We start from the raw sequence: 18,427 nt of genomic DNA, 5'->3' as shown, positions 1-18,427 counted from the left end.
GATCGTTACATGAGAATAAAAAACCCAAGAAACATGAATGACATGAAAAAAATAAAAGATCCGAATTATGTTGCCCTTGTAGTGAAAAAAAGTTCGCATGATTTGAGAACCTTGCTTGCTTTGTATACTAACCTATTAAAACTACCACACACGGTTTTTATATAGTCACATATAATAAAAACAAAACAAGGTTCAAGTTTTTCTGGTGTATTGTCTCTTCAATTATCTTTTCGTATTTTCTTTTTATTTTATACCTAAATAAAATAATTGCAACTCACAAAACTCAACTGGCCTCCATTCTACTTATGATTTTTTTTAAAATGTTATTTTCATTGCTTCTATTTATCAAATCAAATGCTAACTATATAAATCGTACCAAAAATAATAGAAAATATATTTATAGGACACAAAATAAAACAAAATATTGTTAATATAATATCAATTTTTTATACCATGAAATTGAAAAAAAAGGATGAGAAAATATAAAGTTGCAATTAAATTTTTTTTTAATAACTTAACTCAAATTTATACGCGTGACATACTATTAGAACCTTAATGGTCATGTTCGAGGACCCAACCTTGTATAATTGTGGAGAGCACTGTGACAAGTCACCCATCGAAATAAAAAGCAAGAAAAGTGAATAAAACGTGCGTATTTTGGTTCCCACTAAAAACCAAGCAAAGCCTCCTTTACCTAACTTGCAGTGAGGCTATTTTGGGACCAACATATACCATAGTGAAGTGGTGGTTCACTTGCCCATTTGAAATTGATGTACCATTATTTTGTGTGGTGTCATCGGACTCAATTTGTATTGGATCGTCCCAAAACTTATCACATAAGGTTGTTCAATCAAGACATGTGTGTATCGTGAAAGCTAATGGCCTTATCTCCTTTGCAATATTTTCTAGAATTGTATTATAATTGTTCACAAGTGATTTTCAATCGTTTATACATACACTGTATGTGTCTCATCAATCGTTATAATTTATTAATGTATCCGCGGTGAGTTAATTTTAGCAAAATCTCCTTTCCTGTGTAAGGGTCATTTTCAACTCTCACACATGATATTTTCATCTCAACAAAACCTATATAAATTACTACAAAAGTAGTTTTATGAATTATGCTGCAATTTCCCATATAGTTTTGATTATTTAATGGGACGTAGAGTGAGAGATGTTTGACTGACTGGTGAAGCTGGAGAAATCGGCCTGCTCTTTTTTATTTTTTAACAGTAAATAAAGTGGGTCCCGCAGCACAAGGTGTCTCCTAATTAGCTTGCAATTAATCCAACGGGTGGGCCCAGGCTTCCTCTGCCTCCTCCCCCCTTAGCAGTTTGGACACTCCCCTAATCCCTCTCTCCTGACCCCTAACCCACAGACCAAACACAGTCATGTCTTTCTCAGCTCAATTAACCTTATAAAGTTTTTTCATGTGAAAGTTTTTCTTTATTTATTTCGAATTTTTTTGCTTAATTTGCTAATCTCACCGGGGAGAGTTCAATCGTCTGTGTCACAGCCAACGTCAGCATTACGGATCACACATCCAATAACAGGTTACGGGCCTGAAACGGTGGTTTGCGGAACTCAAATCGGTATTGAATTCAGTTAGGAAATTCATGGGACAACTGACTTCTTTTTAAGAGCTAATAAGGTTTCGCCACGTGGAATTGATGTCATCTTGGTGACGCGTGGACCTCGCTGATAAATCCTATAACGCACAAACGTATCTGAGAATTTGGTTGCGTCCTAAGACCTGCACGGGGTTTGTGTGACTATGGTTAGGTAGTGATGGAACACGTTACGGGGTGACGTCATAATTCAAGTGCAGCCCATATTACAAATTAAAAATAGTCAAAATAAGTTTGAATAGAAGTAGTACTAGCCCCTTGGCCCGTAAGCGTGTGCCAATTGATTTTATTTTTATATTTTTATATTTTTTAAAAATAAAATAGATAATTGTGTTATATAAAAATAAGATTAAAATTTTTAAATAAATATGAGAATATATAAATTTATCATATTATTTTTATTTAATAAATAATTTTACTTCTTAATATTTGCTTTAATTAATGGGCAATTTCCAGCGTACATATAAAATATAAAATTCTAATTTAATAAGACAAGTGCTTGAATGTTTCACATGAATTTGGAAAGAAAAAAATAATTTGTTTCACATGAAAAATGTAAGCTTAGGTTGTAAATCAGTCAACTCTACTTGGTAAATTATAAAATGCGCTGATTCTTCCGCTTCTCTTTTGTTTATAAATACTTTAACTATAAAAAAAATAGAATGTAAATGAACAAAAAATGAGTGAGAACATATATATATATTTTAAAATATAAATAGACAAAAAAGAAGAAGGGAAAATAAGCTCTCATTATAAGAACCCTACGAGAGCAATATGGATCAATATGAGGATTTTCAATTCCCATTGTGTTTGCTTTTTGTGTGCTCAACAGCATTGTTGTTCAATGTAGGGTTCGGGAGACTCAACCCTGCCAATGAGATTATGAGACACCCGAAACCCATGTGATCATGTGCCACACCCAAAGACTGTCTCATGACTTTGGTTTTTCCTTGGGCAGCCTTTGACACCAGCACCAGCACCAGCACCAACAGTCCCAAAACCGCCGCCGCAGCTACAAGTTATGACACCGCCAAAATACAAAGATTATGAAAAACGTTGGTCATCACTAACTGCCATAGACTGATTATTGCGCTACCATTATAGGAATATTAGACCAATTCAGGAAAAGATATTATGTTCTCACCCCTCTCTGCCCAAGGTGCCTTCCAAAGCTTAATTATTATTTATTTGAATTAGTTGATCATAGATCATCTGGCTAGATATTTTTAATAATTCTTTTATGTTTTAGGTAGGTTTTAAGGTTTTGTTATGGGTAGATTTTTTTGTTTGTCTTCTTCATTTGGAGGCATGTTTTTTTTGTTTCTTCATTTGGGTGTCTGAGACTATGAGTATCAAATATTTACTCACATAAGTGGAGGTGAAAGAGTTCAATTAGGTGAAGTATACCTCACTGTCGATTATGAAATTATTTTGTTAACGTAATTGATGGGAGTGAAAAGTCAGACATGTAGAGTTAATTACTAAATTCAACAAAATTGACAAGCAGAAGTTTGGACTTAGCGACAAAACAATGTGAAAAAATGGAGAAAGTCCAAGTGAAATTTTGGAGAATCAAATTCAACCCTAGTTGGTGGTGAGGAAAAGCAACAGAAACAAAACAAGAGGACCAGAGGAGGAGGGCCATGGGCCTGATGGGGGATAGATAGAGGACAAGGCACTAATCTTAATTAATTATATCATGATCTGGGGTCCACTTACTAATTATTCCTTAGTTCTCATGTGATCAGGAGGAGATAAACATTAAGCAACAAATAATTATAAAAATGGAAAGCTTGTACCTCTAGTCTTATGTTGTAGGAGGATAATAAAATGAAACTTGATGCATATCCCTTTCTCTTCTAGTGGGTGGTCACTGCCACTGGTCTAGTGGGGAAGGATTATGCCACAAAGATTTGAGGAAATTCTGTGCCATGGACCCTACATGCCCTTCTTGCTCATCTTGTGGGGCTTCAGCTTAGAAGAAGGGTGTGTTTGGAAGTATATTTCTATTAGCAATGTTAAAAGTGCTTTCAAACATCCAAAAACTCGTACTTTTGTTAGGGCTTCCTAGATTAGCATAGCATGGGCACTTCTTTAAATAAATTGTGTGTTTTAATAAAAACGTTTCATATAGAAGCACTCAATAGATCTGGACTTTCTAACGTCTTTTGTTTTCATACGCAAGATATTTGTGTGTGGGTAATGCTACAGACAGTCGTACATATGCTATTGATGTAAGTTAATTTACCATATATCAATGACTTACAACGGCCGAAATGCGTGTGGATAATTTTCACTAGGACAATTCATTCATGTACATATACCAACCAACTCTTGTGTTGTTCATATTCCATCTTTGAAATTATGTCACAGTAAGTGTGACAGTTTTTTCTTGGTCACCATTGGGTCTAAGTCAATTGCCGAACTTGGGTAAATATCACTATTGAATTCCAAAACTGCCCTTCAGATTGTCAGAAACATAAAAGTAAAAAATGTAGAGATTAAATATTAAAAGAAAGGGAAACTTTTGACCTAAAAAAAAGAAGAAAAAAAAAGAAGAGCCAATATAAAAATCACCGCCCATGAAAGCAGGTAGCAAGAAAAACTGGGATTTATGGTTTTTGTCCTGCCCTTATTTTTTATTATCATTAACCTCTAAACCCCATTATTATACAAATGGTCTGTGATTAGCGGCACAATACCCCAACTAATTAAATACAAATTAGCAAGAAAAAAAATCCATTAACCACTACAAGGTGTGCTGGTACAAAACCAACATAATTGAGTTCAACATTTGAAGCAAATAATTTAAAATATTAATATGTAATTCATATCGTGCTAATGTTTAAGTCGGGGCGGTTTGTTTCTAAATCGCTGTCTTTCATGGATAAAAACTTGTTTATTAATTTTGCTGATAAAATAATGTGCAGATAGATATTTGAACAATCGACTTTGAGACTAATATAATATAATTAGAGATTAGATAATATAAAAACAAGGTGCAAGAGTTCCAATAATTCTTCCAGTTTTTCTTGCTTGCACGTACGGATGCAACAGCTCAAATATTTGACACCATAGGGTTAAATTCAACTAAGTATTTTTGTTTAAGGGTATAAAGTATTAATATTTTTTATCAAACGTATATGCTTTCTTCTCATAATTACTCAATCAAACAAACAAGACGTATACAATAATTTTATTTTATAATATTTTTCTCACGAGACGAGATGAGTATAGTAGTAAATTATTTGTTTTCAAACTTGTTGACTGAAAAATCAAATTATTACATATTGAATTGGACCCATTAAAAAGTGAACAATAAGATTTGACATATCGCATGTATATGCGTGGAATATACTAATATCTTAGATGCAATGCATATATATGCTTGGAAAATCTTAGCAAGAAATGGATTTAAAAAACCAAAAACGTGGTTGGGAAAAGTAAAACCAGACCACACGTGGATGCATCCCTAGTCAACAATATTGTAACTTTGTTTCTTATTTTAGAACATTGGATTTTTCCCAGAAGAAAAGAAAACAAATCAGCTAGGATTATTCTTCACATTTATGACCTCTATCTATGGTTTTAAGTAACATGGAGATAGAGGCCAAGGTCAAAGAAGAAAAGCATCAAATTGCAGGCTTTTTGTTTGTTCATATTTGAAGTGTTAAACGTGCCTTGACCCTTTCTAATTCAACATGGGGACATACTGCATACACTGAAAGATGCTTTCCAAAATTCAATCAATTCCATTTCTGGATTAACTTTTTGGTTAGCATAGTCAATTTTGAATCTTAATTTAGCAAAATGCAACCCAAGTCAAGGTTACGGGCTTTAAAATGTGATTACACGTTGTGTTGAACTCTAATATGACGATGAGTGCGTAAAGACAAAATAGAAATGTGAACATTACAAACCAGATACAATGAAATTTACCCGCCTTGTGACTATGTCACATTGACACGGTTTAAAATGCATTTACACGTTGCGTTGAACTTTAATTTGATAATGAGTGAAAATGTGAATATTACTACTCAAATGCGTTGAACTTTACCCGCGTTGTGTTATGTCATGTTTTTTTTAATGTGTTGATTTATTTTTATATATTTTGTCTCATATGTTAAAGTAATTATTAGGGCTGGTGGTTGAATAACCTCACCCATTCAAGCTCCAACTCCAACTGTAAAGACTAGACCTACAAATATTGAAGAAATGTGAAAAGCGAAAAGAAAAGGGTAAGAAATTTGCATAAGAAAACAAAAATAAAACTTGGTGCTGCTTCGTTGTAGTCTACACAAAAGACCAAAAATCAGATATCCATTGGAAATTCATGGGCAAAGGGATTAATATTTTTGGCATGAGATAATCTTAAATAATATGGAGCAACAAATGCCATATGTCATCCCTTACAAAGGCTCCATACAGCTTGGGGAGACATTGAATTAATTTTCCATTGATAAACTCCGATTACTTAATCATCCTTGTCGAACCATTTTAATACTCTGCTTAGTTACAAGATTTAAAAAAAGAGGTAATAATTTACGTAGCAGTCACAATTGTCTCTGCTAGCAAGAACAATAAAATAGAAAATTAATAACCTGACCAGAAAAAAAAGAGTGAAATATAATGCTCTATATGTACTGAAACATTAGATTACATTTTCTTACATGAAAAAAAGTATTATTTCACCACCGCCTGTTTTATGTCTGATTACACATTAAAAATGGAGGTAGGCGCCGGCTTGACCTCCCTCTTGTTTTTTACACACCAGTGATACCACACAACGCAGGTGAATTACATCAATGACTTTGTTAGGAACAGTCCTTTACTTGCAATTGGATGATTCTTTTTTATGATGTTTAACTATAAGTTTCACATTGCTCAATCGCGTGTGAACTAATAACTCAAGCATTAAATTTATATACTAAATATGTGGCCGTGTTTCATTTATTCTTTGAACTTTGTCGATTTTTAAATGATAAAAGTGAGACACGAACTTGTGTTAATATGAATGTAAAAGAAAATTTGACGAACAAATTTAATAAATATAGCATTCTCGTATTGGAAAAACATAATTTGAAAGTGTATAACACCTCTAGCATGGGTAATAGCTTTCATCGGGCAATCAACTTTTTAGTCATGGTGGCTGATGATCATGATATAGTGGAGGCTCTTTCCCACGTGGGAACGCTAAGGCGGTGGATAAGTTTTAGATGTGCTGTGTTGTTGGCTGTGAGTCTGTGAATGAGAGGAGCTTTCATGGTTGAATAGTTTCTGATCCAATATCTGGCCCCAAACAACAGTTGGGAAGGCAGATGATCTGATGATGGCCATTATAACCCAAGCTCAATTGCCTCACTGTCTTTGACACTGTAGCTAATACAATTTCACGGCAACACACCTGCTTACGTGATTAGTGTTGTAGACATAGTGAATTTTATCTCCACGTGATTAGTGTTGTAGACACAAGGGATTTTATCTCCAGTTATAGGTAAGATTCTCTCCATAAGGAGGCTTTTGATGAAGAGCAAGTTCTTATGGTAAAGTGGGCATAAATGCTAAAAACTGAATAAAATCATTTCTTTTATTGGAACCCATTGGACTCAGTGAAGACATTGCAAACTGACATTATAAAGTTCTAGATGTTAGCAACCACCACAACCATGTGGTTTATAACAAGAAGAAGAAATTGAATCAGAAGACTGCAAGATATTATTTCAGAGGATTCTCATAGATGCTACGTCCAGTAGGCTGGTAAGTAATTTGATGCAATGGCTACTGATCTGCAGAATTTCGCCTAAGCAGGCATTGTATAGGGTTGTTGATATTATGGATAATCAATATCTCCATGAAATCAATCCTCACCATGTAACATCACTCTGAAGATGGGGAACAAGTCAATTGGAACCGTGCCTAACACTCTCCTCAACCCGAGCAAATGCATCTGTGAGCACATCAATTGTCCAATCCTTCAAATCCTCCTGGAAAAAAATATGTACGAACACATCAATCAAAACAATGGAATATATCCTTCCTACTTTATGTTCTTTCAAGGGAATCCATCAAAATCAAATGTTTTAAGTTTAAGATCCATGGTTGTCTGATTCTAGCACAGTATATGTGCCATGTGCCATAGGAGTCATTAATAATAGGCGATTAGGTTAAAATTGTTTCTTAACTGATGCGAAGCTAAAGACACTACCCCTTAGGTTATAGAACAAAATCATGAAACAAGAAGCACCAAAATAAATTATCGGAGAGATTGTCCACTGCATGAAACTGGCCATAGCAGTTATGCGTAACACAAAATTTTAAGTGGTCTGGAAGCTGCTTAAGTACTATGAGTATACTAAATTGATGCATCCAGGACTGCCGTGAAAGCAAACACAGGATATAACTCCTAAGAACAAGAGGGAAAATATATAGTTCAGAAGAACTTGACAAAAGGTCAGTAAGCTAGTTATTACCAGCAGTAACCTGACATTCAACAGATTAGCCAAGAATGCAAGTTTTGATATGGAAAATATCCAATGTAAAGCCACAGAAAAGAAGAAAAAAAGAAATCAAAGATGTGGATTTTTTCTTTTACACAATTAGATGTCTCAATTACTGTATATGGAAGCTTGGGGGAAGAAGTTCGGTGTTTCAAGTGGTGCCACTAGTTTTAGAATTCGAGAGGTTATACAATTTTTTATATATAATATAGTTCCAAAACGACACCACAATTTAAGGTGGGAAAAAACAACACTGATCCTACACTATTATCCAATCATCAGCAAGACTGCGAAAACATATTAACTTATATTGTTTACGAGTAAAAAGTAACTTGTCCCTCACCATGCGTACTGGTTCTCCAGTTCTTATCCGTGCATTTGGACGAGCCAGCTTGGATTCAAATGGAGTCCTTGGCCTCACTTCACGAATTTCTTCCCATTCCTCGCGAGTGAGCATCCTAACAGTGCCTTGCTCAGCAGGAGCATTCTTTATTTTGCGTTCAATCAATTCTTGTGATCTTGAGTCATCATACTGCCAGCATGAAAGACCAGTTACTTTAATCACTCAATAGACTAACCAACGGAAGCCAAAACACTATCCACATAAAAGGAGCAAGCCATTCCCTTTATTTCCAGGAAAACATGAAATAAAACCTTTACAAGAAGCGTTCTATACTTTCAACAAGGTATAATCTATTTATTTACCTTCCTTTGCAAAATCAAAAATGAAAAGCATCAGGTTACTTTAAAGAAGACAACACTTTTGAACTTCCAAGATCTAATCTTTTTATTTCTTACCTTTTGGCCTTGGTCTAATCTTTTTTCATCAGTCGGAGCAACTTACATCTCCATTCAACTGAATGAAATTAAATTCTTAAACCCAAAAAATTACAACTTGCAAAGAAGTAGAAAACCATGGTTGACATGATCATCTGAGACCATTCTGCAAGCAATGCATGCAACGATTGTTTATTACAAAACACAAGCAGCATCAATAGGCAGAACAACTCTTAGTGCAAAACACAGATACGAATAGTTTCGAATTTTCAATGAGACTGCAAATTCTATTAAGAATTATGATAAAGGAACAAAATTTAGGAAATAGAGAGCAAACAAACAAATGGGGTTGTCGAAATAGTGAAGGATAAATAGTTAAGTTAATTTTACCATCATGAGGAGCTTGGCGAAGAGGGCTATTCCAACAGCAGTGAGAATCTGGGGCATAGTGGCTGTGTCTAGGTAGGTCATAGGCTCCGGAACCTCAACGAACACTGTTTGTTTATCTTTCTTTGAGCTTTTTCTCTTCCTCATTTTCCCCAACTGGGCAATCTTTGTCTTCAAGCTTTCACTTGGCCCATCATAAGTATGCATCTGCCTCCCAAAAGAAACCAACACTCCCTGCCTCACCCAATTCATGGCTTCTGTCACTTTTCTCAGGAACAGTTCAAACGAGGAAGAAGGAATCCAGAAGCCAACTCCATTCGCATCACGGATGAGGAGAGGTGAAATTGGAGCTCAAAAAGTACATAGCCATATGGGTTTTTGGCCCTATTGGGCAATGAGGTTTCAAACAAGTTTTGGTTGGGCCTCAAAGTTTCAAACTTTTAAGCTAGTCCAGCCCAACTCTCTCTCTCACATTTCATTTTGCACTCTCTCTGTCTCTCTCTCAGACACACACAGACACACACACACACTTTCATCTTGGTTAGATGTTTTTGTGTTTCTCTGACGCCATAGCTTGGTAGCTCACCGTTTGGGGCATTAGAGAAGAAATGGGTTTATTTTCACATGGATACCTCCTTGCATTTCAGCTAAACAATCGAATTGGTATTGCAAAAGCAAGACTTGTAATTTCAATCAAATATTGCACCTCGCAATCAGAGACCTGTAAACAGGACGAGGACACAGTGAGAGAAATCTCTACCATTCTCAAACACAACGACTGGCACATCGCTTTGAACTCCTCAGACCTCCCCAAGAAGCTAAACCCTCATGTCGTCCGAGCCGTTCTGCAACAAAACCATCAGGTTGGTGACCCCAAACGCCTTCTCAGTTTCTTCATTTGGACTGATACCCACATTGGTGTTCCTCAAAATTTACATTCTTTTTCGATTCTTGCTGTTGCTTTATGCAATTCCAAGCTGTTTGAGCAAGCTCATGCTGTGCTAGAGAGAATAGTTAAGAGCCGCAAGCCGCCTTTGGAAGTTGTGAATTCTCTTGTCATGTGTTTTAGAGAGTTTGATGGGTCAGATAGAGTGGTTTTTGAGATTTTGATTAATGCTTTCAAGATGGCGGGACACTTGAATGAGGCTGCTGATGCATTTTTGGCAGTTAAGAAAGTTGGGATTTTCCCAGGATTGGATTGCTGCAATTCTCTGTTGAAGGACTTGTTGAAATGTAATAGGTTGGAGTTGTTCTGGAAGGTGTATGACGCGATGTTAGAGGCTAAGGTAAACCCTGATTTTTATACTTATACCAATGTGATCAATGCACATTGTAAGGCTGGGAATGCTGGGCAGGGTAAGAGATGTCTCCATGAGATGGAGGAGAAGGGCTGCAATCCAAATTTAAGTACCTACAATGTGGTGATTGGTGCGTTGTGTAGAACTGGGGGGGTTGATGAAGCTTTAGAGGTAAAGAAGGCTATGGTTGAGAAGGGGTTGGTCCCAGATAGGTATACTTATTCGGCGCTTCTTGATGGGTTGTGCAGACATAAGAGATCAGAAGAAGCAAAATTGATATTGAAAGACATGTATGATATGGGTTTGAATCCTGAAAACACCTGCTACATTGTGTTGATTGATGGGTTCATAAAAGAAGGTAACATGGAAGAGGCCCTGAGTATCAAAGGCGAGATGATTGCTAGAGGAGTTAAGTTGTGCGATGCCTCATATAATGCAATTTTGGCTGGGGTCTGTAGAAATGGTACGATGGAGAAGGCGGAAGCTGTCCTGAATGAGATGAATGTTATGGGCATTAAACCTAACGCCCAGACATTTAAGTTTTTAATTGATGGGTATTGTCGGGAGCAAAGTATGGTAAAGGCTTATGAGATACTTAATGAAATGAAGAAGAGGAACTTGGCACCCAATGTGTACACTTATGGAGTGATAATCAATGGCCTAAGCCGGTGTGGAGATCTGCAAAGGGCTAATAAAGTTTTGAAGGAAATGATTACCAGGGGTTTAAAACCAGGTGCTGTTATCTACACAACTGTAATTAGAGGTCATGTTCAGGAAGGAAAATTTGAAGAGGCAATAAAACTCTTTAAAGGAATGAATGAAAAGGGGATCATGCCCGATGTCTTTTGCTACAATTCTCTTATAATTGGACTGTGCAAAGCCAGGAAAATGGAAGAAGCCAGGACTTACTTCTTGGAAATGGTTGAGAGAGGATTAAGGCCTAATGCATATACTTATGGAGCTTTTGTTCATGGGCACTGTAAGGATGGGGAAATGCAACTTGCGAATAGATATTTCCAGGAGATGCTAGGTTGTGGTATAGCTCCTAATGATGTTATCTACACAGCCCTGATTGAAGGACACTGCAAAGAGGGTAACTTAACAGAAGCATATTCAGCATTTAGGTGTATGCTTGGACGAGGGGTGCTCCCAGACATCAAAACTTACAGTGTCATTATTCATGGTCTCTCTAAGAATGGAAAACTTCAAGAAGCAATGGGGGTTTTCTCTGAGCTCCTTGGCAAGGACCTGGTTCCAGATGTTTTTACTTACAGCTCTCTCATTTCTGGCTTTTGTAAGCAAGGAAATGTAGATAAGGCTTTCCAACTTCTTGAACTGATGTGTCAGAGAGGCATCGATCCCAACATTGTTACTTATAACGCCTTGATTAATGGACTGTGCAAGTCAGGTGACGTTGATAAAGCCAGAGAACTGTTTGATGGAATCTCAGGAAAGGGTTTGACTCCTAATGCCGTGACTTATGCTACAATGATGGGTGGATACAGCAAAGCTGGAAAATTAACCGAGGCATTTCGATTATTAGATGAGATGCTACTACATGGGTTTCCTACTGATAGTTTCATCTACTGCACCCTCATTGATGGGTGCTGCAAGGCAGGTGATACGGAGAAGGCCCTGTCTTTATTCGAGGATGTGGTGGAGAAGGGCTTTGCTGCTACTGCGTCTTTCAATGCATTGATTAATGGCTTCTGCAAATTAGGGAAGATGATGGAAGCTATTCGGTTGTTTGAAGATATGGTGGATAAGCATGTGACACCAAATCATGTGTCCTACACAATTTTGATTGTTTCTCTCAGCAAAGAGGGATTGATGAACGAATCAGAACAGCTCTTTCTGGAAATGCAGAAAAGGAATCTGACACCAACTATTGTAACCTATACTTCACTTTTACACGGCTACAATATCACAGGAAGCAGATTTAAGATGTTTGCTCTTTTTGAGGAGATGATGGCAAGGGGACTCAAGCCTGATGAAGTTAACTATGGTATGATGGTTGATGCATATTGCAAAGAAGGCGACTGGGTAAAATGTTTAAAGCTGGTGGATGAAGTTTTGGTCAATGGTACAATCATGAACAGTATTGTGGTAGATGCACTGACAATTAACCTATTCCAAAAGGAAGAATTTTCTGAAGTGATGAAGTCACTTGATGAAATGGGAGAACAAGGATTTGCGCTCAGTCTTGCTACATGTAGCACATTAGTTCGTGGGTTTTACAGATTAGGGAATGTGGAGAAAGCAGCAAGGATTCTGGAGAGCATGCTTAGCTTTGGATGGGTTTCACAGTCCACTAGCTTAAGTGACTTAATAAATGAAGACCGAAATGAGGCTAGTTCCGGAATATGTTGAAGCAAGGAACACTGGGAGTTGCTTGTCTAGTTGATTGAGGTAGAATTTCTGGTTCTCTCCTATTCTTGGCTCCGGTGAAAACAAATCCAAATGCTGGCCCGAAAAGGGTGGCCTTAGCAAGTTGTGGTGGTGGAAAAGCTTTGCCTTTGCCATGAGCACCTTCCTCATTGTGAACCATTGATTGAGTACTCCTAAAACAAAAATGGTGGATTCAATGCTTAGAAAGGTAACTTTTTCTTATCTGTTCCACTTGACATAATTGAAAAATGATATTTTGTTACATACTTGCCCAAGACAAAAGAAAACAGAAAACAGAAAACAATAATATAATTTACTGCAGATTGGCTTGGAAAGTTTCTTTTTATTTAGTTTTTACATCCTATGAAAATTTGATCCAACTACTTTCTGTCAACAGACATTTATGTAAAGAGGATGGGGAAGGGACAACAGGGGGAGGATACAAAGTAGTCAATATTCTTAAAGACGGTGTAGTGGGTTGATTCCGATGATATGGAGATGGGTGACGAAGCATGACCAGGTAGCAATGATGAGAGGTGGGGGTGCAGGTAAGAGATCTATACGTCAGTGGCCGAGCCCGAATCCCTTGCAATTTTTGATTGTGAAAGAAACCACCTGGTTGGCTGATCTTTTCATGCTAGACCACTCTGCTTCTTAATGCTCATTTGTTTATAACGTCGTAGTTTATGCCTTGTAACTTGTTAAGAGTAGCAAGCGCTCTTCTATAGTATGGAATGCATGTAGATTTGATTGACTAAGCTTGTAGGGCAAGCGTTGATTTTTAAATGGACAAATGTCATCGAATCAAATAAATCTGTCCTTATTTTTCTATGGCTATGTTAAACCCTTGTGATGTGATGCTCTTGTTAAATTCAAAAACTGAAAAAAAAATAAAAAATTTATAACAATATTATGTTCAATCTACAATAAAAAACCATCACATCGGCATCCCCTCTTTTATGTTCTTATTTTCGCACATTTTATACGGGCAATTTAAATTAAATGGTCAACTATAAATCCCTCATTTTAAAATTACAAAATAATTTGAAATCTTATATACACCAACAAAATAATTTGCTATAGACCTCCCAAAAATTATGTACAGGATAGCAAAACGAATTGAACTTAAAAGTACGTACTGATACAAAACAAGTCAAATTGCCCAAGTTTATCTCCACCCACAAAACTAAACTGATCTACATACACCAACAAAATATTCTGCTAAAACTTCCTACAGTTTTGTACAGAAAATCAAATCATATAGAACAAAAAGAGTACATAAACAGATACAAAGCAAATCAAACTGCCTCTATTTACCTCAACTCACAAAACTAAACTGATCTACATTTATTGAAGAGATAAGCCGGTCCGGCGCAGCAAACAAACCTGCAAGCTCTGTTAATCCAAATACATTTTGGCTCTTCCTACCATACCATAGGGATATTAATTCCCATATTTTCAGTCTGCTCTGGTATTCATAAGTATGCAATCAAGTTTCCATCTTAAACCATCATCTGCCTGAGTTTGTTAAAAGAGCAAGCATCCCATTGTCATTGGAGGCTGATTCTGATACAAGGTCACTTGGTGTTTTACCTTCTCTGTCAATGGCTTGAGGATCAGCTCCCCTGCAATTATATAGGTAGAACAACGGGAAGCCTTTTATAATTATGAAAAAGAATAATAAAGAACACGATATAAAACAGATTTAAACCATGATATACAAACAAAGGCTGACCTCATAAGAAGCATCTTTGCAATAGAAGTATTGCCTCTGATAACGGAACAATGCAGTGGTGTTTGACCTTTTAAATCAGAAGTGTTTACATTTGCACCATACTGTAAAAGTAGCTCCACCATGCCAATATCAGCACTTTGGCAGGCTAGATGAAGCAGGGAAGAGCCCTTAGGGATGTGCTCCAGTGGCTGAACTTCACTTTTATTGAGTGAGTTTGAATTACTTGAGGAAGGCTTGTCTTCAGAAATATCTGCAATTCAACCAAATTGGTATCAAGTATTTTTCTTCTCATCCAACTGCATTACATTTCCAGATTTTAAGGGCGTACCATCTAATGCTTGCCCACATATAGCATTAACATCTGCTTCGGAGCTGATAATATGGCGGTAAACTGCTTTCTTGTCATTAGCACGGACACTTTTGCACAGCTGTTGTTGCTCCATTGAGTGGAACTTCTGATTGTTTTTCGTACGACGAACAAAAAGTTTTTCTTCATACTGAAATCAGTGGGAAATCTCAGTTCCAGGACCCAACCAACAAAGCAAACCCCATTATTTCTACTCAAGAAATTTGAAAAAAATAATAAAATAAAATATTCTTCTATCTCCATCTGCATCGAGTAACGTGAAATGTTAACAGAACATGGGCAAAGGGAGTAAGCGGAGTGTTTAGAAGAATACCTTTGCATGAATAAACCTCTCCTTTATCGAAATAAGATCATCATAACAGGGCTTTATCATAAGAAATGGCTCATTTCTATCTGCCTTGGGAAAACTACATCGCACAAACTGACAAGTTATTAGCACAAAAAGAATACTAGTTTCAATCATATAGACTTACGGGTTTCTTAATTACCCTATAGGCATGGTATCAGCCTGCAAAGTACTTTTTGAATACAACGTCTCCTCCCAAACCGAGTTTACGAAAGTATTGCCTAGTGATTGAAACAAGGTTAAGACAGAAGGTTCCCATACTTTCACATCAAGTGTCAGTGATCTAACCTGCATCAGAAGTATTAAAAGAACTTCCTCACTGAGCAAATTGAAGAAAGCAGAAAAACAAAGTCGTGCTATCATTTAGTTCCAGATAATTGATACCCGAGGAAGAATTAGTTCTAGATAAGTAATACATGCCATAACCATTTCACAATATAAATCTTAAACTAGACAACTTGCCTTTGATACATGTACACCAAGATTACGATGGACACCAGAACATTCAATACAAATAAGAATGCCAAGGTTCAAGGATGCCCAATCTGGTTCAGGCGCTCCACAATCAGCACATTTATCATTACCGCATACTCTTCTCAGTATGTCAATTGGCTTCTCACTTTTCATTTTGTACTTGTGTGATTGCAAACTTTTAGAGGTTCGCAAATAATTATAAGCACTGATCTTAGGTGAATACTCCTGAATTGTCTGATCAGCATCAAAAGCACATTCTAATAAATTACTCTCACTTCCAGAGATCTGATCATCACTTCCCGTAGGGCTAGTCGAGAGACGCTGCCAAATAGTTGATTATAAGCATTATAACAACTAAAAGGTTGTATATTTTTAAGAATTCCCAATTGAACAATTACCCTCTCAGGTGTCTGGAAACTCAATAATGAAGCAATTACTCCGGTGATTTTCTCAATCCAATCCATTTGGTCGAGTGCATTCTCTGCCTGCATCACCAAAAAATATTAGAATCTACCGTTATACATTTGATGTGTTCAAGAACAGCAAACTTTCCCTGACAATCACTAACTTAGCTAATAATCGCACATTACACATCCAAGAATTTTTTAGAAAAAGCAATACCTGCAAAGTGTAGATTTTCATAGGTGATATAATCCTGAAGCAGAATCTTAAATCTGTCTGGTCAGCATCAACCTTTATTGTTGATGTCAGCAAGTTCACGGTGTGACGTGCAACGGTTTTTTCATCATGTACACCGCCATGGTAGTGAGATGAAAGCCAACGACTCAAAAGCCCAGAGCCATTTTCAGAGGAACTATGCTTATGTGGAGAAGATTGACCCCCATGCTGAAACAATGTAAATACAATGTAAATGAAATTAACATCAAGTAAGCAGTGGTAAAGACATAAAATAAGCTTTGTAACTTATGCTCCAGCTAATGACTTACAGATGGCCGATTCCATGGTTTGCGATAGTAGTACAGCATCCCTCGACTATCAAGAATGAAATACCTTCTTTTCCAGTCACCTCTTAAATTGGAGGAACGTTTTGAGAGATATCCTTGCCGAATAGTTTGTATCTGAAAATATATTCATAGCTATAATGCAACTTAGAAATTTATAGAGCTTGGTTTCAGTAGGAAAGTCATGCAGAAAGGAGAGGGGGAAATTCATATCTGCAACTGCAAGTACCTTCCCCTTTGCAGCAGATTGCATCACTTCCTCTATCACTTTATGTGATTTCCTAGAGAAAGGCTGCACACCATCTCCATTGGGAGAACTCTGGACACCACTCAAGGACTGATTACTTTGGCGATCAATCTGCCTTTTATACTCTTGTATCCTTTCATTGAGAGATAACTGTTCCTGGTTGCAACTTTCTCTTGTCTTTTGTGCATAAGCCAACACCTACACCAAAGAAAAAGAGCTAAGCTCTTATAATTTAACAATTAAGAGAAATTAATTTGACAGGGAAACCATAAAGTTTCCAAAGAGAACATGATGCTGCTTGCCAACTATGCGACAGTACCCAGCCTCGTATGGATAAGTACCACAGGATGCAGAAGGCAAGGTTGCTAGCCCTGATAGGATCTTTGGCCAGCAGAAGAGAGTCTCCCGCATTAAGGTAACTTATTGCATTAATGAGAGGGAAAATCTAAAGTTAAAATTAGGAAGACAACTCAGAAAAGAAGGGGATAATGACTTGACAGTTAGATCCTATAAAACCCAGCTGATTGGTAGTGCAGGTTAAGCAACAACTCACGAGACTACTTTCCATGCTTTTGCATGACCAGGGGAAAATTCAACATCTAATGCTTTCTGCGAAACGGTAAGCAGCATACTACCTGCTGATTTCAATTTCACATTAAAAGGAAAAAAAAAATGCTAGACACAATTTGAGAATATCTTAATCAAATATTGGAGGATAGAAAATTCAAATAGATGCCTGGTTGAACATATCTCTCTTCATACATCTAAAATTCAGGGGGACTGGTCCCCCAATTACATACTATGTAAGAACAATGGAAATAAATTATGTATCAAATTAATTTCCAGATAATCAAGGAATTGAACTATTCACTACCAAGTTATGAAGAAAGTTTATAATTACAAACCTGATGAATATAGGGTTCCATTGTGTGCAGTAACTCATATCCCTGCAAAAGGAGGAGGAGGAGGAGGGGGGGGGGGGGGGGGGGGGGGGGCTCAAAAAATCCAAGTGGCCCAGCGGGGAGAATGAATAAAAACGACCCGAAGAACTAGGACGGGTAGGGGGGGTTAGAAAAAGAATAACAAGGACTAAAGAGCGAAAAAGAAGCGAAAGAGTGAGAGCGCGAGGGAAGGAAAGCGAAGAAGATTGAGGGAAAGGAGCGTAGAGTAACACGATATGATGAGGACGGGTCAGTAGAAAAAAGACCGGGGCGGCGGACGACGGGCAGGATAGGAGACGGACTATCGGACGAACCAATCCATGTCTACTTAGAGTAAGATGAAGAACATAGGAGAGGAGGGGGGGGTGGCTGTGCAGCGG

The 18,427-nt window shown here is 37.1% G+C and overlaps 3 protein-coding genes across 3 annotated transcripts in view; 1 reads left to right on the top strand and 2 right to left on the bottom strand.

The window, feature by feature from the left end:
- On the bottom strand, positions 7,191 to 9,646 carry LOC18778109. The gene is made up of 3 exons (XM_020563713.1): positions 9,293 to 9,646; positions 8,469 to 8,657; positions 7,191 to 7,612 (listed from the first exon to the last, which is right to left on the bottom strand). Exons 1-3 carry the CDS (start codon positions 9,539 to 9,541, stop codon positions 7,529 to 7,531), a joined length of 522 nt encoding a protein of 173 aa, XP_020419302.1. The 5' UTR covers positions 9,542 to 9,646; the 3' UTR covers positions 7,191 to 7,528.
- On the top strand, positions 9,788 to 13,810 carry LOC18778122 (pentatricopeptide repeat-containing protein At5g61990, mitochondrial). Its single transcript, XM_020563712.1, has 2 exons — positions 9,788 to 13,183; positions 13,373 to 13,810. Exon 1 carries the CDS (start codon positions 9,898 to 9,900, stop codon positions 12,955 to 12,957), a length of 3,060 nt encoding a protein of 1,019 aa, XP_020419301.1. The 5' UTR covers positions 9,788 to 9,897; the 3' UTR covers positions 12,958 to 13,183; positions 13,373 to 13,810.
- Positions 14,074 to 18,427, bottom strand: part of LOC18778123 (ADP-ribosylation factor GTPase-activating protein AGD3) — a 7,558-nt gene continuing 3,204 nt past the window's right edge. Inside the window, exons 10-20 of the mRNA XM_007211256.2 lie at positions 18,012 to 18,053; positions 17,089 to 17,304; positions 16,845 to 16,976; positions 16,519 to 16,743; positions 16,296 to 16,382; positions 15,886 to 16,218; positions 15,566 to 15,711; positions 15,391 to 15,484; positions 15,039 to 15,207; positions 14,711 to 14,960; positions 14,074 to 14,600 (exon numbers count right to left, since the gene is read on the bottom strand). Coding sequence (XP_007211318.2) covers positions 14,486 to 14,600; positions 14,711 to 14,960; positions 15,039 to 15,207; positions 15,391 to 15,484; positions 15,566 to 15,711; positions 15,886 to 16,218; positions 16,296 to 16,382; positions 16,519 to 16,743; positions 16,845 to 16,976; positions 17,089 to 17,304; positions 18,012 to 18,053 — 1,809 coding nt within the window. The 3' untranslated portion in view covers positions 14,074 to 14,485. The remainder of the gene's footprint in view (positions 14,601 to 14,710; positions 14,961 to 15,038; positions 15,208 to 15,390; positions 15,485 to 15,565; positions 15,712 to 15,885; positions 16,219 to 16,295; positions 16,383 to 16,518; positions 16,744 to 16,844; positions 16,977 to 17,088; positions 17,305 to 18,011; positions 18,054 to 18,427) is intronic.

This window comes from Prunus persica, chromosome G5, assembly GCF_000346465.2.
Source record: "Prunus persica cultivar Lovell chromosome G5, Prunus_persica_NCBIv2, whole genome shotgun sequence".
Taxonomy (NCBI): Eukaryota; Viridiplantae; Streptophyta; class Magnoliopsida; order Rosales; family Rosaceae; genus Prunus; species Prunus persica.
Note: the sequence above shows the minus strand (reverse complement) of the source record. Positions and strands in the feature narration are given on the sequence as shown.